The following is a 25,336-nucleotide window of genomic DNA, read 5'->3' on the forward strand; positions in this document are numbered from 1 at the left end:
TCTTTCCCCTTTGGTAACCATAAATTTGTTTTCTATGTCTGTGAGTCTATTTCTGGTTTGTAAATAAGTTCATTTGTATCATTTTTTTTAGAGTCTGCAATAAGTGATATTATATAGTATTTATTTTTCTCTGACTTACTTCACTTAGTCTGATAATCTCTAGGTCCATCCATTTTACTATAAATGGCATTATTTCATTCTTTTTATGGATGAATAATATTTCATTGTGTGTATACCACATCTTTTTTATCCATTCATCTGTGGATGGACATTTAGGTTGCTTCTGTGTCTTGGCTATTATAAATAGTGCTATTATGAACATGAGGGTGCATGTATCTTTTCGAATGGGAGTTTTTGTCTTTTCCAGATATATGCCCAGGTGTGGAATTGCTGGATCATGTGGTAACTCTAGTTTTAGGGGTTTTTTCTGTTTATGGCTGCATCTGTGGCTTATGGAGGTTCCTGGCAGGGATGAATATGAACCACATCTGTGACCTGTGCTGCAGCTGTGGCAACACTGGATGCTTTATCCCACAGCAACCAGGCTGGGAATCAAACCTGCACCTCTGCAGCAACCCAAGCTGCTACAGTCGGATTCTTAACCCACTGTGCCACAGTGGGAACGCCTAGTTTTAGTTCTTTAAAGAACCATCATACTATTCTCCATAGTGGCTGTACCAATTTACATTCCCACCAATAATGTAGGAAGGTTCCCTTTTCTCCACACCCTCTTCAGTATTTATTATTTTTAACTTTTTTTCTTTTTAGAGCTGCATGTGTGGCATATAGAAGTTCCCAGGCTAGGGGTCAAATTGGAGCTGCAGCTGCCGGCCTATATCACAGCCACAACAGCACAGGATCTGAGCCACATCTGTGAGCTACACCACAGCTCGTGGCAACGCCAGATACATAACCCACTAAGCGAGGCCAGGGATCAAACCCACATCCTCATAGATACGAGTTGGACTCCTCACCGCTGAGCCACAGTGGGAACTCCCTATTATTTGTAGACTTTTTGATGATGGCCATTCTGACCAATGGGAGGTGGTACCTCACTGTAGTTTTGATTTTCATTCCTCTAACATCAGTGATGTTGAGCATCTTTTCTTATACCTGTTAGCCATCTGTATGTCTTCTTTGGAAAAATGCCTATTCGTTCCTTCTGTCCATTTTATTTTTATTGGATTATTTGGTTTTTTGTTATTGTGCTGTATAAGCTGCTTATGGGGTGAGGCTCTTTATTTTTAGTAGTACTCTTTATTTTTAAGTCTATTTTAGCTATCATTCATAAAATCACTTCTGTCTTCCTTATACATTTTTTTCTCCATTAACTTTCCACTTATCTGAGCCTTTCCACTTATCTGACTGGTTCCCATCGTGGCACAGTGGAAACGAATCCGACTAGGAACAATGAGGTTGCAGGATAGATCCCTGGCCTCGCTCAGTGGGTTAAGGATCCAGTGTTGCCGTGAGCTATGGTGTATGTCCCAGATGTGGCTTAGATCTGGCATTGCTGTGGTTCTGGCATAGGCTGGTAGCTACAGCTCCGATTCGACTCCTAGCCTGGGAACCTCCATATGCCACAGGTGCGGCTCTAAAAAAAAAAAAAGAACCAAACTGTTCTTATAATCTCTGCCTTTTAATGGGAGTCTGTAGTTTATTAATATTTAATGTAATTGTTGATTTTGCATTTCATTCTGCCATTTTATTATTCATCTTCTTAAAAATGCCTCCTATTTCCTCTTTCTCTGTAACTGCATGTGTGCAGTCAGCCCCACACATTGATGGCTCAGGATACAGCCAGGCATTTGACCAGGGTTTGTACACAGAACTTGGGGTTTCCCTTCTCTATGTCTTTCTTTCCCAAGATTTCCCTTTCACCTTCAGCAGCTATGTTTGCCCCAAGCTCTATGCTCTGGTTCTTCAGTCCTGAAAGAATGTGGGTTTTATTGGAGTTTTTGCTGTTCCTTTGTTCCGACTTCCATTGGTCCTAAGGCTAAAAGCTATAAATAGATAACTCACCCTATGCCATTGCCTTCTTCCAGATTTCAGTGCTCCTCCAGAATCTTCTGTCCACTTCCCAGTATCTTCGAGTGTGTGTGTGTGTGTGTATGTGTGAAATATATATATATATATATTTAATTTTATGTATGTATTTAATTTTCCAGAGTTGGTAGTTTTATTTTGCAGTGCAGGGGAGGAGGGGGTCAGGTCCGCTGGGAGCTTACCAGTCATTCAGATGCGAAAGAAGTCTTTAGGATTGTTTTGCATTCCTTATATATCTAGTCATCTGTTCTGTCTTTAATGGTAAAGGCTCTCTGAAAATGTTGGGTCCTTCCTTCATGGCTTTTTCCTGTTTAAGAAGTTCTGTGGCAAGCCTTCTCAAAGAAGGAGTTTCAGGAGTTCCCGTTGTAGCTCAGGGGTTAATGAATCCGACTAGGAACCATGGGGTGTCGGGTTCGAACCCTGGCCTTGCTCAGTGGGTTAAGGATCCAGCGTTGCTGTGAGCTGTGGTGTGGGTTGCAGACACGGTTCGGATCCCGCATTGCTGTGGCTCTGGTGTGGGCCGGTGGCTACGGCTCTGATTGGACCCTAGCCTGGGAACCTCCATATGCCGGGGAGAGGCCCAAGAATGGCAAAAAGACAGCAACAACAAAAAGAAGGAGTTTCACTGTAGAGTGATCAGACAGGGGCTGGCCATTTCATTTCCTTGGCCAAATCTCTCATCCTCCCGCCCCCAAAAAAGGACATCAGTTTTTTGGGGGGAACAATCTTCCAAATTCTTACTGTGAGAAATGTCTTGGATTTTGCAAAGCTCAGTTGAAGAAGGGTCTCACAGCTCAGCATTTAGACTTTAATGAGTCCTTACATTTTTAGCCCAGGAGCTCCACGGTCTTCCTGGATCCATTTCTCCAGAGAGTAAAAGTTTCCAATTTCTGTTGGATTGGTGGAGGTAGCTGCTCAGCTGTATAGATTAGAGAAGCTGATCTAAGGCCCCTCTGCTCCTTAATCACACTTGCAATCAATTCGTGTGCTTTTAGCTTCACCTTAACCTTGAATTCAGAGGCTGCTGGTGATGCCAGTGTCTTGGGCTTTTCCAGAGTTGTTTTCAAATTGGATCATGTCTTGTTGGCTCCTCCATTCCCTCTGCCATCCCAGGCAGTCTTGTTTTTGCTTTTCCCTTCTGATAATCACTTACCATCCATTCTATGTCTGTCTGCAACAATGTTATTGAAATATGGTCTGTTGTGGTCTCTGCTTATATGCTCTTTGTTCTTTTGTGTTCATGCTTCTTTATTCCTTTACTTTCATTTGGGTGGCGTTTTTGGAGGAAGGTAATGTATGTTCCCTTGTCTCTTATTCATAAAAATGAATAAACTGTAAAGGACCAACTTGAGAAACATAATAAAGACAGACTTTTCTCCTCATTGCATGAGGTTGATATCTTAACCAAGAAAACTATGAGCTTACTCTCCAGCAAGAGCATCAAGTAGAGGATGGCAGTGCTTATATATCACTTAGAATCAGAATTTCTGAGCCATAATGTTATAGGCTTCAAGTCCCCTTCAAGGAGATCAAACCCAAAAGCCTCTGGCCATGTCTCATTGTAATACCCCTTCTGCCACCTCGAGAAACCTGGCCTGCTCGCTCCTTATGAGGGAAGGAATGTCACCCATTCTCACCCCACCTCTATATAGCCTGTTCCCCATGCAAATAAGTCAACCTGCCCAAGACCAATCAGAGATCAAACCACACTCAGCCCTTACCCATAGCGTAGGGGACCAGGGCAGGAGAAATTAGTGGGCCTGGGGGTGGGAGAAATTGGGTCCCCACTCAGGTGTGCAGCATGGGGGTATAAAAACAATTGTAAAGCAAGACGGGCCCTCTTTTACTTGTGGGGTGGCCCTCCCCCCCCTCTCTGAAAATGTGCTTTTGCTTTAATAAATTTATAACATGCCTGCCGTTTCACTGCTTTGCTGCAGTGGGGCAGGGACCTAGGAAACAATGCAATTCTATCATTCTGGAACAAATTCTATCAATAAGAAACTTTCTGAACAGAAAAGAGAATTTTTTAAACAGTGATTTTCATACTTTTTTTTTAAAGTGGTGGTACTAATTTTTTAATGAAATTTTACTTGTGCCTCAATATATAAAACAGAATAAATTTATACGTTTCCCCTCGGCATGGAAACCGTTTCTTTTGTAAAACACCTGAGCTCCTTCCAAAGGCTTTGGGATTCCCCAGGGCACAGATGGGAAAAAACCACTGCTTTAGTGGTGACATTCGATAGTGCTTTAGCGCAACCATCTCTCTGGTGTTTAAGTGCTTTGAGAATGTTAAGAAGCAACAAGAATGTTAATTGAACTTTATTGAGGACTCACTGTGTTTGGGAATGTATGTTTTGGGACACACTGTGTATTGGGGATGTATGTAAGTGTATGTATACTTACACACAGTATGTCATTTAATTTTCCCTTGGATGCTATAGGGAAGGCATAATGATTATTCCCATTTTATAGGTGAGTAAATGGAGGCCTGAAGAGGTAAGTATTTGTTCATGGATACATAGCTAGCAGTGGAAGAACTGGGATTCTAATCCAGATCTGTTTGACCCAGAATGCATTCAACATGGGCATGGTCTGATGGGCTTTGACCCCCCTGGAGCACCTGGAACCCACCCTGGGGGTGTTGTACAGGAGGGCTACTTCCATTTGTGACAAACATAGAATGATGTTTATAACAAAAAAGCTGTTTTTTGTTGCTGTTTTTGTTGATGTTTTTTAAATGATGGGGTTTTTTTAAATGCTATTTTTAAAATGATGTTTATAACAAAAAATGATGGTTATAACAAAAAAGCAATGCATGTCTCTAATCCTCAGGCAACGCCAGCTCCCAGATACCCCACCCTATTCTGCATCAGACTCCTGCTCTCCTCCGGAGGTCAAAGGTGAGTGCCACCTGCCTTCCTCCCATGTCTCTCGCTACTTCTCTTTTCTTGGTTGAACTCCGTGCAGTGAGTAAGAGCGGCCTTTCTCACATGTGTGTCCCCCCCAGGTGCATGCTGTCCGACTCAGACACCTACAGCCCCGGGGACACCGGCTGCTTTCCTCCATGCCACAGCGACACCAGGAATGCTGCCTGCGCACCTGGCCCACAGCTCCTCTGAAATGAGCGACTCTGGCCATACTCAAAGCACCCTTCACAGCTGCTACTCAGACCCCAGTCATCTCATGCCCCCCCTGGACCAGTCTGTGCCCTCCCATCTGGGAATTAGTTGTTCCTACCATCAGCAGCCTGGGTAAAGGGCAGGATATTTCATTATGAAAGACCCCAGTGTAGCCAGGTCCCCTCCCAGGCAGTGCTGCGAAAGAGTGAACAGTGGAGTCCTCGCCAGGAGATGGCAGTGTTGAGTCATATATCAGACATCCTCTGCCCTTGCCTTTAGATCATCTTTTAATTAACAACCCACTAAACCCAGGGTCCTCATTCAATGGAAGCTAAAATGTCAGAAATATATAGGGAGATTCTGGGTGATGGAGAAAGCTCTGTTCATATTTGCAGCCTCAGCTAGACCACTCAAGTAATTTGCGAATAAGCTCTCTGAAAAGTACCTATCTATTGTCTTAGTTAATATTATTTTCTTCTTGGAGTTCCTGTCATGGCTCAGTGGTTAACGAATCCGACTAGGGACCATCAGGTTGCCAGTTTGATCCCTGGCTTCACTCAGTGGGTTAAGGATCCAGCGTTGCTGTGACCTGTGTTGTAGGTCGCAGATGCAGCTCGGATCCCACGTTGCTGTGGCTGTGGTGTAGGCTGGTGGCTACAGCTCCGATTAGACCCCTAGCCTGGGAACCTCCATATGCCTCGGGTGCAGCCCTAGGAAAGGCAAAAAAAAAAAAAAAGAAAAAAATATATATATATTATTTTCTTATCTTTTCCTTCCTCTCCTCCTTTCCTCTCTTTCATTCCTCCTTCTGGATTTGGAAGACAGCAGAAAGAGTAAAGACCAGCAAAAAACATGATAAAATTCCATGTGAAAAACATTTTCAGGTGTAAAGTGTACACATATTTTAAGTATCTTCTGTTTTCTCTATCTCAAAGAGTCCTCTGCCTTTGGAAAACGTTGTCAGTTTATTTTTTAAGTAGGGGTCCCCAGATCCATGGGATAGTAAAAACAAACAAACAAACAAGAAAACAGTTTCAGACTAGTAGGGCTCAGGGAATCGGAGTTTCCTCTCTCCGCTTTATGCATAGACCTGGTTCTGCAGACCAGTAGGACTCAAGGAACCTTAACTAACTAGAAACTTAACTAACTAATTTAACATGACATGGGGGGAGTTCCCATCGTGGCACAGTCCGACTAGGAACCAGGAGGATGTGGGTTTGATCCCTGGCCTCTCTCAGTGGGTTAAGGATCCGGCATTGCTGTGAGCTGTGGTGTAGGTCGCAGACTCAGCTCGGATCCTGCATTGCTGTGGCTCTGGCCTAGGCCGGAGGCCACAGCTCCAATCTGACCCCTAGCCTGGGAACCTCCATATGCCACAGGAAGCAGCCCTAGGAAAGGCAAAAAGACAAAAACAAAACAAAAAAAACAAAACATGACGTGGGAAGCAAAGAAGACTCCTAACTTTATTTTGGGTTCTTGATTTTAGAGCCTCATTGCCACCAACCAAGAAGAGAAAGTACACACAGGCGCTGGAGGACTCCAGGGACTGTCAAGTGTGGGCCTGCCATGCCAGACCAAGTGAGCTATTCCAGGGGTTTGCTCCAGGGGAGCAGGGAGGTAGAAAGTTCAGCTTCCCTAGCACATGCTTCAAATGAGCAGGGTTCCCAGTAGATCTTTGAAATTTGTAAAAATCATTTCAGAAGTCTTTCGGCAAAATCGTATGATGTCCAAGTAGTCAGCCTACTTTCTTTGTCTTATACATCATGTGACACATCATGTTTTGAACTTAGAGACCTGATCAAGCTGAGAACAAATTGGGGGTTTTGAGCCTGAAGCCCTGAACTTCTGAATTTCCAGAGTAAATGCTATGGTACTTATTAGGGAAAAGGATAATACTCCAAGCCAATTCTGTTAGCCACTGTAAATACTCAACGTAGGCCTTGTGAATAGTGCCCCAAATTCAGGGTACCAGGTCACATTTCTTTTCTTCCCACGCATCTCTTTTATTCTCCAGCTTGGAAAGAAGTCCAGGATTTTCCTCTTGAGGCCCCCTCCCACTATGGTCCCTATACTCCAGAGCTTTCGCCCAGGGAGGAGCTGCCCATGGCTTTCTCACCTGCTCAGGTTTCTGCCTTTGCCTTTCACAGCTGCACAGTAAGAGCTGGTCCTCTGTGTCTCATGGAGCCTGCCGGTCCTTTCAGGGACATCTGGCCTCAGCTCCATTATGGGCTGTAGGGGTCCTTCAGTGGACGATGACTTCATTTGGCCAAGTCCCCCATATCGTCACCCCCTGGGAGTACCATGGCAGAATTGCACCAGGCATCCAGCCATCATATAAACCAACCTCTACTGCCTTCTTGTCTTTTGCATGGATCCCATGAGCAGAAGCTGCTTGATTTTTCCTACTCAATCCTAGAAACACAAAATGCTAATTAAAGCCTTGTTTCTGGATAATATAGAGCTCTCCATCCACCTTCCTATGCATGGTTACTCTAATTCCTTCAGGGAGCCTAGCATCCTGCCTGCAGCTTCTTTAGGCTTCTCAACCACAAAAGGCTGAGTAAATTTCTAGCCAGATGAGGGGACCATCTGTTCACTCTGCCACAGATGCACAAGTTCACTGAGAGTACAGAGCAAGTCACCCAAACCTTCCAAGAGTTTTCTCATCAAACCAGATTGTTGCAGAAAGCCTCCTGGCCATTACAGAGTTAAGCTCCATCCTGTGATGATTTTCTACGGCCTGTCCCTAGAGAAGGCATTGATTTTTTTACCCTCTCCAGAGAACAGCCATGGAAGAGTAACTGGAATACACTAACAGATAGGAAATCTTGCATCTCTTGTTTAAATCCTGTTCAAAGGTCACTGAAAATCCATCTAAAGATAATTAGCTCCAGACAACAGTTCCAGGATGAAAATAAGCAGGTCCCCAAGGAATGAAAAAAAAAAAAAAAAAAACAAACCACCAAAAACAGTGAATCCAAATGCCATGTTTCTAGCACAAGCTTTCCAGTGGAGAGCTCACATTTGATATTATAGAGGCCAAGGATTTTACAAAGGTCCCAGGGAAACGATATATGGATAGAAGAAGGAAGAGCAGGTCTTATGGGTAGGATTTTTGATGGGATAAGGTGTTCTAAATCAATCAGTAAGACTTTTCTGATGACCTTCTCTGAAGCAGTTCTCTTTGGCGAAGGGTTCCAAGATCCTCATTTATAGGGCTCATGATGTAGAATTACTGTGTTGCTGGGGGCAGATGTAAAATCTTGCTTAGAGAGAAAGTAGATACTGGGCAGACTCCTGCCAGCTGGTACCTGGCCCCATATTGTCTGGACCCTAAGTATGACAGGCTTCCTGGTCCCACCTGATCCAAACTCTAAATATAAGAGTACCCATGACCTCATATGGTTTGAACTTCAAGGGCACAAGGGCACAGGGTTTTTCAGCCCAAATCATGGCCTTCGGCCCACAGTGAGAGGTATAGGGGCTGAATTCACACCACATACCCAGGAAAAATATCTGTCTCATCTCTCCAGCAATCAGGGGCTTTTCAAGACTGACTTTTCTTGATTATCAAATGAGGATCATAATTTCTATTTCACTATTCTAAGACCATTTTCAAAAAGTAATGTATAAGAAAATATTTTGAAAGACATTCAAATGTAAGCTGTGAGTTTTCTCCAAAAAGTTGGGACTGAGGCAGTTTGCTGCCTTCACACTTCTGCTTCTCTCTTCTGTTACATTTTCTCAAGAAATCCTCTGTGAAGCATCAAGAGAAGAGAGGATTTGAATCCAGCCTCTTCCATGTAACAGCTGTGACACTGGACAAGTTATTTCAGATCTTTGAACTCCCATTTCCACATTTGTTAAATGAGATTAAGAAATCTTACCTCATAACCACTTTATATATCTGTTCAGCTGTATCTAATAGAACATCAAATCCCCTCCTAGAAATATACCTAACAGAAATGAATGCCTATTCCCTCTAAAAGGCATCCTCTCAAATACTCATGGCAGCATTATTTATAATAACCACAAACTGAAAATAACCTGAATGGCCATCAAGGATGAATTGTGGTATATCCATGAGATGGAGTACTATACAGCAATGAAAATGAACAAACTACTACCCATTTGCAGCAATGATGAATGAAACTCATAATTATGGGCAAACGAAGCCAGTGCATAAGAGTACATATCATATTATACTGTTTCTATAAATTCTTCTATGGTGTTAGATTTCATAATTGTGGTTATTCTTGGGCAGGAGAAAGTAGTAACTGGAAAAGGGCATAAGCATATCTTCTAGAATACTAAAAGTGTCTGATTTCTTGAGCTAGTGGTAGTTATTACAATTCATTTTCTGAAAATTTGTTTTATAAAATCATACCTGCCTTCACATACTTATACTTCATATACTTATACTTCAATAAAGAAAGTTTATTGAGAAGTTCCCATTGTGGATCAGTGGGTTGAGAATCCTACCAGTATCCATGAGGGTGCAGGTTCGATCCCTGGCCTCACTTAGTGGGTTAAACGATCCAGTGTTGTGGCAAGCTGCCATGTATGTTACAGATGCAGCTGGCATCTGGCATTGCTGTGACTGTGGTATAGGCTGGCAGCTGCAGCTCCGATTTGACCCCTAGCCCAGGAACTTCCATATGCTGTGGGTACAGCCATAAAAAGGAAAAAAAGAAGAAAGTTTATTGAAAGAAAAGGGATACTTACCTTGAAGATGAGTTAATAAGCTAATGAGAAACTATATCAAGTATCTGGGATAGTGCCTGTGATATGAAAAGACTGCAAGTAGTAGGTAGTATTATTATTTTTAATATTAATAAGCCCCAGGATTGGGATTAGGCTTGTGCCTGGAATTTTAGCATAGGCTTGTTGTGCCAGGTTCCCATCCCTGAGGCTCCCCAGCTAATAGCCAGCTCCCAGGGGAGCCACGACCATGTCAGTTCTGTTGGAATGGCTGCCCAGAAACTCTTGCTGCTGTGATGGGAAAGGGCAGGAAATGCCCTTCGGGCCCTCTGCCCACTAACCATGCTCCGTCCCAGCACCTGGAGGAGTGGGGCTGGCCTTTGGCTGCTTCTGGCACCTTGATCTTATGGTCATACTTGAGGGGGAAAAGGCCCATGTTAGCTGATATTCACTTGGGCCCATGATGTTAATCATTTCACATCAGAGTTACCACAGAGGCCAAGAACAGAAGTATGTGCCAAGTTTCTTAGGAATGACTGAGTCACCTGAGTTGAAACAAGTACGTGGGATAATGACAGGGCCACTAATATTAGCCAGAGGCACCATTGTTTAAAGTCTTACTGGTGGCAGACACTGTACTAAGTACTTATAGAGATGACGCATTGAATTCCTTCAACAATACTGGGAGGCATCAACCTGTTACATTTTGCAGGTGAAGAAATTGAAGCCTAAAGACAAGAGACTATTTTGCTAAGATCGTAGAGCCAATAAATGAGTTATGATTCAAACCCTGTTCCATCTGATTCCAAACTCCAAGCTCTTGAACTTCCCTTAGTCTCTCTCCATTGGAGGAGGGAGGAAAGAAAGATGGAAGAACTAGTTTCTTCCTTTCTCTGAAGTTGGTATAAGCAGGCAAACCATGGAAGGTTTTTTTCTTTGAAAACTTTTTAGGCCAGGTAACTTTTGGAGGAGTGAGGGTATTAAAAGCTCCTCGAATTGCTGACCTCCTGTATTCTTATCCGGGAAAAAGTTTCAGGACTTTTCAGGACTTTTCAGACTTTTCAGACTTTTTCAGGATTTTGAGAAACTTTTTCCCAAATGATTGTTTACAAAACCCCCCAAAATAGATGTTTTGCTTAGGTGATGTATATTGATGCCCCACGAAAAACTCAGTTCCTTTGACATTTGGGATCCAAAGCTCTGCTATTTATTTAAGAAGAACTCAATAAAAATATAAAGAAAGAAAGATGAGTGAGAGAAAACCCAGCCACCTGCCCCTGGATTCTCCAAGCTGTGGGCTAAGTGCACGCTCTGTGGGAGCTGCTGCCGTATTCCTGTGCTGTTGTTTACAGCTGGCACCTGCGTTTATGAACACACAATATTCCCCTTTCACTCCTGACAGCAGGTGCGAGTGATGGTAGGGAGTTAACAGAAAAGGGACACAGCAAACATCCTAATAGAATTTACATAAAAATTTTCTGTGGTTGAATCATACAACTTGGAGGCATGATCAAGACAAACAACTTGCAAGGATTACGCAAAAAAAAAAAAAAAAATAGCTTACACGTGAAATTGCTGTTATTTGACCACCTTTGGTCTACAAAAGTAGCAATTTTATATATTTAATGCTACCTTCTAACAAGATACTGTTACTTTATCTTGGTATTAGCTTCTAAAAGTGCTTTCACTTATGTTAATGATATTCTCTCTGCTTGTTTAATGTTGCAAGATGGGCAGGACCCCTGTTTTAATTTCTATTTTGCAGTGGATGGAAGTAAGACATTAAGTGAATAAATAAATTCAAAAGGCTAGTTGGACCACAGACAGTGCCACAAGGGACTTTTACTGGTTTCAGTTAAAAAAGAAACAACACAACAAAACAAAAAAATCTCCCCCCCAAAAAAAATCCCAAACCTCTCAAACTGCCTTAAGCCAAAAACAAACAAACAAAAAAACAAAATGAGGGGCTTTACTGGCTCCTGATCCAAGATTAAGATTGGATCCTAGAATTCAAATCATGTCGTCAGGACTGACTGCCCTTCATTCTCAACTCTGCCTTCTGCTCTACTGGCTTCATTCCCGGAAAGGCTTTTCCCTCATTTTGTTCCAAAATGGCACCAGCAGCTCTTGAGGACGTGTTTTATAGGTTCAAACCTCATGGAAAAGAGTCAGCATCTTTGGACTTCCCTCGCGGTGCAGCAAGTTAAGTTTCCAGTATTGTCACTGCTGTGGCTCAGGTCCCTGCTGTGGTATGGATTTGGTTCCTGGCCAGGGAACTTCCACATGCCATAGGTGCAGCCCAAAAAAGAAAAAAGAAAAAGCGTCAGCCTCTTTGAGCCCATCTTCCCTAAATTGCTGAGATCCACTCTGCTTGGATTGAATTAGACCATGCGTCTCCCTGGTGCAATTATTGATGCAAATAGTGAATGCTCTTGTTTGATTGATCAAGCCTCAGACACCTACCCTCCTCAGGCTGGGCGTGGACTTTCACTCAAGCCACACAGACTGGGAGAGAAGACATGTCATGCCAGAAGTAGGGTAGTTCGATACTAAAAGTAAATTTCTAGCAAGTGCTCACCGTGGCGCCTTAGAAATCACTGACCTCAGCTGCTCATTTTACAGAGGAGGAAACAAGGCTAACCACGGGCCCCTGCCTCCCAACACTTATCATTCCCCACACGGTCACTCTGCCTCTTACATGGTGTATGCATTCGCTCCATGCAGCTGTCTGTGAGTCTAGGAAACCGACCTTGGAGGAAAGATCTAATGCACCTGTTTCTTTGCAGTGACAAGTAGGAGTCACAGCAGTGACGTGCAAGATCACAACAGTGAGAGACAGAACCCGATGCTTGCGGACCAGTGCTCTCCTGCTCTGAAGTGGCAGCCATACCGAAGTGTTCCTTGGCATAGTTTATTAAATGGTCAATATGAAAAACTGTAAGTGGACCGAGGAACCCCTTGTGGTTGACTGGAGAGTGAGGGGAGAAAGGCCGTGCTAACTCTCAAGACTGAATCCCAAGTCTTTGGGCTTTGATGCCACCCCTGGGCATCAAAAATGGCCTGGGTCAGTGAGAAAGTTGTGTCTTACTCCTTAGGTTTTGCATTTGAACTAATGAATAGTTGGAACATGGACTTCTGGCCTTCGGAAATCCACACGTGTAATTCTAACTCATAAGTTACCCACTAAATGAGGGAGGAAGGAGGGATTCTTTCTGAAATCACATGCCCAGTTTAAACTAAAAGCTGGAGGATGGAATTTCCCAAATCACTAACATTTAATCCTGCAGTTAATTAAAAATTCCATAGAATATTTTGGGGTGGGGGGCACATTTGTTACTTCCCCAGCATCTACACTGTGAATCAGCATTGTCCATTTATTGTCAATATAGGCTGCAGCAATCACAGTCAGTGGTGGCTTTATATGAAGAGACTGAAATCAAATCATACAAAACACCCTTAACCTGGAAAATCTTCATCCTATTCTTTTGACGTTATAGTTTCAAGAAATAAATGCAGACTTATTACAGTATTGCTCTTAACATCTTTTAAGCCGTCTCTTTATTTCTTAGGATATAATTTACCTAGCCAACTCTTGTAGAGTTTTCATTGATTATAAATGCCTTCTTGAAACACTGAAACATGTTAATGGTTAAAGAATAGGATTTTCTGGAGTTCCTGTCATGGCGCAGTGGTTAACGAATCCGACTAGGAACCATGAGGTTGTGGGTTCAATCTCTGGCCTTGCTCAGTGGGTTAAGGATCCAGCATTGCCATGAGCTGAGGTGTGGGTCGCAGACACGGCTCGGATCCTGCGTTGCTGTGGCTGTGGCATAGGCCGGCATCTACAGCTCCAATTGGACCCCTAGCCTGGGAATCTCCATATGCCGCGGGAGCGGCCCAAGAAATGGCAAAAAAGAAAAAAAAAAAAAAAGAATAGGATTTTCAATTAATAAATATAATATAAAATGAGAAACATTGGGCCACAGACTTGAGGGTCTTCAGGGCATTTTTTCCAAACTCAAATATAACCTCTTTAAGAGCACAACTTATCACTAGGGTTTTTATGTTGGATGAACTAAAAAGAAGAAATCTTTTCCTTAAAACAAAATCTCAGAAGCTAAACATACTCTGGGAGTTGATGTGTTTAACAGGAGACAAGAAGCAGAAAACTGCAGATTGTATCACTGAAGTGTCACAACTTGTATTTTTGCCACTGTGTGCAATAGGAAAGAAAGGAAGTGTCCCCAGGTCTTGGTTTTGAGTCAGCCTTCATTTGATGTTTTTGGGGGGAGTGTTCCATATTCTATCCTAAGTATTACCACCAAGGTATGAAACTATCACACATATGCACAGTATTTTAGCTGAAGCCTTTAATGCTTCCTAGTCTGTATGTGTCTGAGTCGATCAAGTTTTCAAGGTAATTGTTAATCTCTCTTCTCACTTGAGTAGTTCTTTTTAAAAAAGTTTATTTGAACAGCCAATCTATGCTCCACTGATCTGGAAAAAAAGAACACAATGGTATAAACTCAAAGGTGTAAAGGCAGATTTATTTTGAATGTTTAATCATAATTCACTTCTTCAGCAAAAAAAAAAAAAAAAAAAGGTATTATTCTCTGGATTAGAACTCAGGCTGTCTTGAGTTCACTATTCACATTATTGAGACAGAAAATTACTTTTCTCTTCTTAGATTATTATGTTTAACTTGTAACAAAAAAAATCATTTTCCTAAATAAACCATAAGCAATAAAGTTAGGGGATTAAAAATTTATTAACTCTTTTAAAAATGATATTTAAATCTGTGTTAAAAAGAGCTTTTAAAAGACCATTTTAGTTGACTTTATAATTAACCTGATATCAACACCACAATTGCTACTCTTTGGGAAATAGACTGGTTTCTATAATCAGCGATGTGTGTTTAAGATTCAGAATTATCTTCAGTTATATAATTGGTGTGGGTTGATTCAGTTTCTGCTTACTGCTGTCCTAAAAGTTCAGGCTAATGCAGTTCAGTCTGAGCTGCAAACCTTGCATCCTTTCTTCAGAGTTTTTGACAATGAAACGTGGAAGACCACAAAAAGATATTTCCTTTTTCTTTTCCCCAATGAAGACAGTTCTTATTACCCTCTGTAGGAAAATCTATACAATTCAATCCATCCAGATAAATTAAAGATTAGTTCTAGAAACCTAGGTCCATATAGAAGTTCCCAGATGGCATAAAACATGTGGTCTTTATCAAATCCTTCATTCAGTGGATTTTCCTGTTGCTGCTGGCAGGCACTGTGATTGTGGGGCCTTTGCTCAGCTACTTGAGGGTAATCAGTGACCTAGGGACCTGATCCATTGGTGAGGTGCTTACGTCGCAAAGAACATGGACACTCTTTTCCCAAGAGACGCATTCATATTTTCTGTCTCTGAAAGTAGAGGAAAGTTTAGAAACTCTATATTGTTCATTAAATGGCAGCCATCCAAATTGAGATCCCAGGAAGTAAAGACCCACACTGTGGCAGAGAGCTAGCAAAGCAGTAAGTACTGCTCTCTTCTTTCCTAGGAAAGAACTTCTTTCCTGAGGAAAAGCCCAGATTTAGGAAACATGATGCATTAAAAATCTTGTTCTGGAGTTCCCATCGTGGATCAGTGGTTAGCGAATCTGACTAGGAACCATGAGGTTGCAGGTTCGATCCCTGGCCTTGCTCAGTGGGTTAAGGATCTGGCGTTGCCGTGAGCTATGGTGTAGGTCACAGACGGATCCCAAGTTGCTATGGCTCTGGTGTAGGCTGGCGGCTATAGCTCCAATTCGACCCCTAGCCTGGGAACCTCCATATGCCATGGGAGCAGCCCAGGAAATGGCAAAAGGACAAAAAAACAATCTTGTTCTATATCTAAAATCTTGTTCTATATCTACAACGTATATGGAAAAACTTACCAAAGTAGTTTTCAACTTTTATATTCTCTTCTCTACGTATTTAAAGCTACATATTTAATATATTTTGTAAACGTTTAAAAGTATTTAGTTAAACATATACTACACAAAGTATTGTAAATGATCTGATAAAACAAATAAAGCGAGAGTCTAATTAGCCACCCCACCACCATCACTTTTTTTTTTCTTACAAAAGTAACCAGCCTAGTAGGTATTCAGTGCTATTACCAGATCAGGAGGATAAAGAGGAAATGACCAAACTCATTTCAGTTTCACATATTTTCAATCAGTAGTTGGACTGGCTCTGGTTAATCAGGTTTGAAGCTTTTCCTGGTAGTTCTGACCAGTCTGCTTTTTTAATTTTTTTATTCTTTTGTCTTTTTGCCTTTTCTAGGGCCACTCCTGTGGCCTTAGAAATTTATTAACTCTTAGACCTACACCACAGCTCACGGCAACGCTGGATCCTTAACCCACTGAGCAAGGCCAGGGATCGAACCTGCAACCTCATGGTTCCTAGCTGGATTCGTTAACCACTGGACCACAACGGGAACTCCGATCTGCTTTTTTTATATGACTACCAGTAAGCTGAACATTTATTCCTCTGAATGGCCATTTGAGTGCGGTGTTGATGAAATTTAGAGATTTTTTTTTTTTTAAGGAGGAAAGAGAGTGATGCCACCCCAGATATTTCATATGTCTGAGTAACATATTGACTTCTTAACTTCTAGCCTATGTCTTTCTATTGTATGGTGAAGTCAAATTAGAAGTCTAGAAAGCACAAGGGAGAAGGCAGGCTGAAGAAACAATGCTTCCATTCGGCAAGATAAAAAGCTCTGAGGGGGCCAGCTGTGTTCTGAAATACTATTTTCATTACCTTGCTAAAAATTAACAAAATTGATTGATTAAATAAAGCAAAAGGTACTTTCCACAATATATTTTTCCTGAAATGTTTGTACGGTTAATATTGTTAATGAAAGAAAATGTGTAGAAAATATTTGTAAAACCGTTTCTTGCTTCTGCTTTTCATAGACCTGATATAGGCTATCGAGTTGTCACAGACAAAGGATTTAATTTTTCACCAGCAGATGAAGCTTTTGTTTGCCAGAAGAAGAACCATTTTCAGATCACCATCCATATCCAAGTTTGGGGAAGTCCAAAATTTGTCAAAACCCAAATGGGTTTAAAGCCAGTAGAAATGTTTTACTTGAAAGCTTTTGGGGTTAAGGTAAGTCTTTTATTTAGTTTTATTTATTTATTTGTTTATTTTAGAGCTGCACCTAGGGCATATGGAAGTTCCCAGGCTAGGGGTTGAATCGGAGCCGCATCTTCAGCCTATCCACAGCTCGCAGCAAAGCTGATCCTTAATCTACTGAGCAAGGCTAGGGATCAAACCCTGCATCCTCAGGGACACTAATCAGATTCTTAACCTACTGAGCCACAAGGGAAATTCCCTATTTAGTTCCATTTAATTCAGCCAACATTTATGAATGTTTCCGTTTTCTGTGGCTGCCTAACAACCTATCCTAAAACTTAGCAACTTAGATTAATAACTTAGTCTAACTAGCAACTTAGACCAAATGAATTAGTCATTTATTTGGGTCACAAATCTGCAACCTGGTCAGGGCTTGGCTCTGACAGCACACCTCTGTTCAGGAGTGATCAGCTGGGGCAGCTCATCTGAGCCTGGATCCAGTTTCCAAGATGGCTCCTTCCCATGTCTATCAAGTCTGTGCTGGCTCTCAGCCAGGAGCTCAAAGTGGGCTGTAGCTGGGAGGCCTTGGCCCTTCTGCATGTAGACCTCTCTGCAAGATAGCTTGGGCTTCCTCACAGTATGGTGGACGCGTCCTAAGGGTCAATGCTTCAAGACATAGGAAATGGAAGCTGCCAGTATATTAAACCTGGGCTCAGAATCTGGCACACCATCACTTCAGATTACAGTTTTAAAGTTTTTATTGTGCAAGTCTTACAGTTCTTTTGCTGAATGTAATTATTTTATTGTTTTTGATGCTGGTACATTTTCTCATGCAGTAGGTTGGTAGTTTTCCCCAAATCCTTAAAGAGGTCTCTAACTTCAACAAGCCAAGGAACCACTAATCTGGTCAGTGCCCCCTCTTTTCCAATTTAACAGAAGGGAAACTGAGGCCCAGTAAAGTTACATGGTTCATCTAAGATAGTAAATGATAGAGCTGGGATGAGAATGCAGATGGGGTGATTTCTGAGTGGTCAGTAAGTATTTATTAAATCATTACCTCAGATCCAGCCCCTTAGGGTGAAGAACCTCTATTATATGTGTATTTTTTTTTCCCAATCATTAACCTGGGCTCAGGCACTGAGTCTCCCAAAGTGACTGCTGAATGCATAGCTACTCTTACTCCAAACCAAGCTCTCAAATAAAACTAACCCAAACCAAACCAAACCAAAATAAAACAAATATAAACAACAAACAAACAAAAACAATGAAATGTATTTTCTGCCTACGGAAGTAATGTGAGTCCATTGTGAACATTATGGAACATAATAGAAAAGTATGAAGAAGAGATAAAATCCATTCTTATTTGGGATTCACCACTTGGGAGCCTAATTTTTCCTCATTTTTTTCTGCTATTAAAATGAGTCATGTTATTAATATTATATTGCAAAAATAGCATTATGTGCTATTACTAAAGGCTATAAAATAGTATTTACAATGATAATATGATTTTCCATTCTATTGAGGTACTATATTAATTCCTTGTATAATAAGTTTGGTTTATTTCCAATTTTTCATTGTTGTTAATAAAACCGCCGTAAACATCCAGGTATATCTGTCTTTGCATGAGAATAAATTCCAGAAAGGAGGTTACACATCGAATACATGATCAGTATTAAAACTGTTGATGTCAGTGGCCCAGCTGCTTTCCAGAAAGATGACAACTCTGCAAATACCTACAAGCCATATATGATAGGGCAGATCTCACCATGTTCTTGCCACTCTTTGCTACTAACAGGAAGAATTTGTAGCAACTACTGAATAAATGCCATTCCTATATTTTATTTACTTTGTTTATTATTGTTTCTTCTTATTAGAATATAAGCCTTGGCTTATATTTCTATTAATTTTGGATTAATACATATCTATTAATTATGGATTAATAGATTTCTATTAATTTTGTCCTCTTCTCATCTCTAGTGCCTACCACCGTGCCTGGTGTATAGCAGGTGCTCAACACATATTTATAGAATGAATGAATGAATGAGTGAGTGAGCGAGTGCACATATCCTTGAGCTGCCTTGCTCTTGTGTTTTAGTAACCAACTTTATATTCACTGTTTACATGAAATACCCTGTTGTCTTGTCAGTTTTAAAAGATATTTGTTTCTTTTTCTTACCAAGAGCGCACTGCTTTAAGGCCAGAGCCCTTGTTTTATACATCCTTTCAGGGATTTGCCCCTCCGGCCAAATGCCTTACATGATGCCTTGGGAAATATTTTAAGTATTTGGAAATTATTTACTAATGAACATTTTAGTTAAGAAATAAATTAGTTATTAAATCATTACTATTTTTGTTGTTCCACACAGGTAGAAGCCACCAATCAAATAATTGCTATTGAACAGTCTCAAGCAGATAGAAGCAAAAAGATTTTCAATCCTGTTAAGTAAGAATTTCTTTTTGGAATTCCTTTATGACTGCTTGGGGGAAAAGACCTAGTTCCAAATTTATTTTGCTTATTTAAAATGCATTCCACTGTGGAAACTAAATTAGGAGTAGTATGCTAATATTATGAACATATGTTTTCAACAAAAGTAATTAAATAATTACAAAAAGCAATTGAAATAATTAGAAATTTTTTTCTTAAAAAAGCTGCATTTTTAAAGTCATCACTGTTTGTATGATCATTTATTATTGAAACCTTGCTAACAACTTTGGTTCCTCAAGATAGATTATAGTTAGAGCTTTCTTTTAAATTTTCATTTAAATTGGCATGACTGAATTGATTTCAAGGTTCCAGATCCATGCTGTGCTTACAATTCATTTTTTTCTTATTTTGTAAAGCAATTTTGATAGATGGGCTAATGGGTTCCAAAAGAGAAAGTATACAGAACTGGAATTATCCAAATCGATACCACTGTCACTTATATGTGAAATCTAAAATATGGCACAAATGAACCTATCTACCAAAGAGAAACAGACTCCTAGAGAACAGACTTGTGCTTGCCAAGGCAGGAGTGAGGCAGGGGGGGAGTGATCTGTTTGGGGTCTGTAAATGCAAACTACTACATTTAGAATGAATAAACAAGGTCCTGCTGTGTAGCACAGGGAACTATATCCAATCTCTTGAGATAGATCATGATGGAAAAGAATATGAAAAAGGATAGGTGTTCCCATTGTGGTTCAGCGGGTTAAGAACCCGCCTAGTATCCACGAGGATGCGAGTTCGATCCCTGGCTTTGCTCAGTAGATTAAGGATCTGGCGTTGCCGCAAGCTGTGGCACAGGTTGCAGATGTGGCTCGGATCCTGTGGTGCTGTGGCTGTGGTCAGCAGTGGCAGCTCCAATTTGACCCCTGGCCTGAGAACTTCCATATGCCAGAGGTGCAGCTCTAAAAAAAAAAAAAAAAAAAAAAAAAAAAAGAGAGAGAAAAACAAGAATGTATGTGCATAACTGAGTCGCTTTGCTGTACAGCAGAAATTGGCACAACGTGGTAAATCAATTATACTTTACTTTTTAAAAATTAAAAAAAAAAAAGTTTGCCCTGTAGAATGAATGGAATGTGGAGTTTGCTTTTCCACTGATTTGGCTGGGAATCTCACTTGGGGGAGGGGAAGAGGATGGTCTGACAAGGCAGGAACTCAGCCTGGAGCTCAAGCAGGTGCCATGCGTACAGACCAAGCAGATGACCTTGCCTGGTACATCAGGCTCTCCTTTGCTGGGAAGCTGTGTGCGGCCTTTCTTAGGAGCAAGCCGCCTGCCACAGCCAGGCCAGGAGAGGGCAAATAGGTGAAGGAGATGCAAATGAGAGCAAGTGGAACTGCTTCAGTTAGGAGGTGGGTGCCACTGCAACGAGTGAAATAGGTTGTTGAGGTCAAAGAACCCCTACGTAGGAACATGTGGCCCTTATGAGTCAGAAACTCCAGGCTTGAGCTCCTGCTGAATGAGCAATTTCTCGTCATTCAAGAATTATTCCCTGGCAGCCATTCCTGACCAGGCTGTAGGTAGTTTATTAAAGATCAGTGTCGGAGTTCCCGTTGTGGAGCAGTGGTTAACAAATCTGACTAGGAACGATGAGGTTGCAGGTTCGATCCCTGGCTCAGTGGGTTAAGGATCTGGTGTTGCCATGAGCTGTGGTGTAGGTCGCAGACGCGGCTCGGATCTGGCGTTGCTGTGGCTGTGGCGCAGGCCGGTGGCTACAGCTCTGATTCGACCCCTAGCCTGGGAACCTCCGTATGCTGTAGGAGTAGCCCTAGAAAAGGCAAAAAGACAAAAAAAAAAAAAAAAAAAAAAAAAAAAAAAAAAAAATCAGTGTCCTCCACAGTGTGATGAGAATTAGGAACGTGTTAGAATCGGTGAGAGAAGAAGGAGACAGAGAGAGACAGGAGCAATGAGATCTCTAGCAGGTTTATGGACCAACAGAGTGGCAGGGACCACTGAGCAGAGGGAACTCAGGCTCCAGGCACCTTAAAGAGCAGCTAGTTATATACGGAAAGGAGTAGTTGCTATTTTTAGCACAGATTCCTGATAGAGTAAGAAACAGGGAAGATACACATTGTAGGTACAATTTAACCTTTTCTCCAGCTATTTTTGTCTTGCAACTTTGTGTTTCATTTTGGGCAATTTCCACCTAACAGGACTGAACATATTTGAGAGTCAAAGAATGAATCAGATATGATCAAAGACTCTATGTTCTGTTACAGTCTCACGGTATTGTGTGTGTGTGTGTGTGTGTGTGTGTGTGTGTTTGCCTTTTCTAGGGCCACTTCCCAAGGCATATGGAGGTTCCCAGACTAGGGGTGGAATCGGAGCTGGAGCCACTGGCCTACACCAGAGCCACAGCAACTCGGGATCCGAGCCACATCTGCAACCTACACCACAGCTCACGGCATCAACGGATCCTTAACCCACTGAGCAAGGCCAGGGATCGAACCTGCAACCTCATGGTTCCTAGTTGGATTTGTTAACCACTGCGCCACGATGGGAACTCTTCTCTTGGTATTTTTGCTGTTTGTTTTAGAATCGACCTGCTGGCCGACCAGGTCACCAAAGTCACGCTGGGCCGATTACACTTCAGTGAAACCACAGCAAATAACATGAGAAAGAAGGGAAAGCCAAATCCTGACCAGAGGTACTGATGTGGCGAGCATACCCAGGCTGGCTGGCTACGTTACTGGGGGCGGGGTGCGGGGGTGGGAGTCCCAGGGCCCTCCAGAGGCCCCCCAGCCAGCAAACTGGGCCTCCTTCAGCCGCTTTCCTCCCTTCTCTGACTCTTCCCTTCATTGACACATCTTTACCCTTAGACATCTTTTCCTCGTCCTCACTCCCTGCGATTCCTTCTCTCCTGCCCAGCCCCCTAGTCGGCTTGTCTTGTTTCTCTCTGTGATCCTCTAGAGGGATCCTATGTTCACGTCTCATTTCCTGGCTGAGCATTGGGGATTGACTGCGTTTCTCAAATTCTGTGTGCTGGCCACTAGTTTAACGTCCTGAATCCTGGAGCCCTGTGGTAGTCTTTTTTGATTAAAAAAGAAAATAAATTTGCATTAATGATTTGTACCTGTGGTTCTCCTAATGTGGTCCCAGGACTAGCAGAGATGAGATCATCTGGACTGTATTAGACATGCAAGTTTTCTGGCCTCACTGAAAACGTACTGGATCAACAACTCAGGGTGGGGCCCCACAATCTATATTTTAAGAAGCCCCCAGGTGACTTGATGCATGCTCAAGCTTAAGAACCCTTGCCTTTAGAACAGAGGTTTTGGAGTTGGACAGAATTGGGTTTGCATATTGGATCCTGCCATTTACTAGCTGGGTGACCTGGAGCGTGAAATTTAATCTCTCTGTGACTCATTTTCCTCTTCTGTAAAGTGGGAACAGTATTCATATCTTAGTCTAATAAGGTTGTTTGGGGGTTCTAAATGAAATTACGGCTCTGAGCTGTGGTATGGGTCACAGACACAGTTCAGATCTGGTGCTGCTATGGCTGTGGCGTAGGCTGACAGCTACATCTCTGATTCGACTCCTAGCCTGGGAACCCCCATGGCAATTATTACTATTACTGACAAACTGTAGATACAGGGAAGAACTCTTGTTCTCCAGGGACAAGAGAAGAAGTGGGTGAAGTTTATTTTTCCATGCAGTCTTAAAGCAAAAGTTTTTCTGATAAAACTTTTATTTTTTATTTTTAAGAAATGATCTCATCTTTAAAATGTCTCATCAATGGTACACACGAAGATGCAATTAGAATAACAGTGAGAAAGATTGCCTTAATAACAGTTAGAAGGGAGGGTTCTGGTCTTTGGCTAAAGTCATGACTGGAGGACGTGAAAGGTACAGGTTACACAGCCAAGGGCAGATCAGTTCAGGAAGATGCCTGTGTGACTGGGTCACCATCCATTAAGGCCTGGGATGTGTGGCTTGGGTGGTGGCTCTGGACAAAGGGACCTCTCAGGTGGCTTTTTGTTGTGCAAGTGTGTGAGCCATGCTGTGCTGAGGGCCTAAGAATGCAGCAGGGTAAAACCTGACCAGGCCAGCACAGATGGGCTGAGCCCACGCCTCCAGCAGGATGCATGCCCAGTGAAGGCTGCTTTGAGCCTGCAAAACTGCTTACACGTCCCTCAAACTGGACAAAGGGCAGACCCAGAACAAGAGCGAGTGGATCCATTCACATCTGGTTTCAAAGGAGGGACAACATAGAGCAGAAGAGAAAATCTTTAAACATGCAGACTTTAAATACACAAACCCATCTGGGTAAATTCACAATTGATCATTTGATTACACAAATTATGTCTCTGTTTCCTGATGTGTTGGCATTGGTCTACTGTTTCTGAACTAGATACTTCATGTTGGTGGTCGGACTGTATGCTGCTAACCAAGACCAGTTCTACCTGTTGTCTGCCCACATCTCCGAACGGATCATTGTAAGGGTAAGCTCAGTTCTTTGACTTTTCTGGACCCACATACTTTTTTCCCCTGTAGGTAGACTTTGCATATTCAATGGAGCACATGAAGCATGCAGTTTCTCAGCTGCCGATGACAATAAAGATAATGATTGTAATAGCAAATACTCTTATTTTAGTTTTTACGCAGTGGTCCTCAACTGGAAGAACTTTTGTCTGCCAAAGGTCATTTGGCAATGTCTGCAAACATTTTTTGTTGCTACAACGGGAGGTGCTGCTGGCATCTAGTGGGTAAAGGCCAGGGATGCTGCTCAATGCCTTATGCACAGGACAGCCCCCACAATAAATAATTATCCCCCCCTGCCCAAGTGCCAATAGTGCCACATTTGAAAAATCCTGGGTTTTACAGTATATTGTAGGCCCTGGGCTAAATAATTTCTAGATGACATCATTTTACATAGTTTTGCATTTACGTTACATTTTTCATACCCAGAAGGACTAAGGCTTAAGAGGGAAAGGCATCTGTGAGCACAAAGCTTGTAAATGATGGAGATTGGGTTATAACCCAGTTTCCCCTGACCCCAAAGCCTACAGGGTAGGAAAAGAGATAGGAAGGCTTTCCACGCGCTCAAAGGATGGGTGACCCCAGGGACATCTGGGCCACTGCCCAGCACATAGTAATGGCTCAGCATGTTTTGCTGAATGAATGATTGGTCACAGCTGCTGACGGGTGTCTTGGCAGCCACGAAAACATAAGGCTGTTGGCAGCTGCAGCTGCAGCTGTGTGAGGCCATGCTGGCCACCACAGGTGCCAGGGGTATGAGGTAACAGGTAACCACCAGCCTGGCAGCCCTGGGAGGGGCTGTTTTGCTACGGTTCTTTCAAAGGGCACAGGAGGTGAGGAAAAATGGTCCTTTCAAATGGGCACATCCACTTACACAGCTGTTACACTTAGGACTGGGGACAAGATCTGCCTGTTTGGGGAAGTGAGTCTACCTTTGCTTCCTTGAGCTGCTCTGAAACAAAGGGCCCTCTGTGTAATTCTTTGAGGCAATGAAAAATAATTAGCCAGCTATTAGTGGAGCTCCTGAAACTGTGTCTCTAAATTGTCATGGAAGTAAAGTCACGATGGAAATGAGCTAAAACATGTAATATTCAACTGTTCAGCTGTTCAGGGTTGGGGGCCAGCTCTGTGCCTGCCAGCATGCACGTCCCCGGGCTGTATTTTTGTGGGGCCTGATCTAAGCTGTGGCAACAGAGGCTCCTCTGGGACAAAGGCAGCTAGGGCCCCTTCTGGTCATGAGCCAAGGTTCCCGAGGTTCAGGGTGGTGAACCTCATGTGATGTAACCCGGGATTGCTTCGCGGCACTAGCTAATCTGATGTAACCCGGTCTGCAGACCTAAGGGGCTTATTGTTTCTGATTCCTCAAAGGAGGAATAAAAGACGGTGCCTTTCTTTT

At 42.3% G+C, this 25,336-nt stretch overlaps 1 protein-coding gene across 1 annotated transcript in view; it reads left to right on the plus strand.

Annotated features, from left to right (window-relative positions):
- The window catches only part of MYRFL (myelin regulatory factor-like), a 150,646-nt gene that overhangs the window by 63,017 nt on the left and 62,293 nt on the right, over positions 1-25,336 (plus strand). Inside the window, exons 3-10 of the mRNA XM_021091985.1 lie at positions 4,882-4,949; positions 5,057-5,300; positions 6,655-6,746; positions 12,656-12,806; positions 16,819-17,014; positions 19,348-19,424; positions 21,998-22,108; positions 23,813-23,903. Coding sequence (XP_020947644.1) covers positions 4,882-4,949; positions 5,057-5,300; positions 6,655-6,746; positions 12,656-12,806; positions 16,819-17,014; positions 19,348-19,424; positions 21,998-22,108; positions 23,813-23,903 — 1,030 coding nt within the window. The remainder of the gene's footprint in view (positions 1-4,881; positions 4,950-5,056; positions 5,301-6,654; positions 6,747-12,655; positions 12,807-16,818; positions 17,015-19,347; positions 19,425-21,997; positions 22,109-23,812; positions 23,904-25,336) is intronic.

Source organism: Sus scrofa, chromosome 5 (genome assembly GCF_000003025.6).
Source record: "Sus scrofa isolate TJ Tabasco breed Duroc chromosome 5, Sscrofa11.1, whole genome shotgun sequence".
NCBI classification, from domain to species: Eukaryota; Metazoa; Chordata; class Mammalia; order Artiodactyla; family Suidae; genus Sus; species Sus scrofa.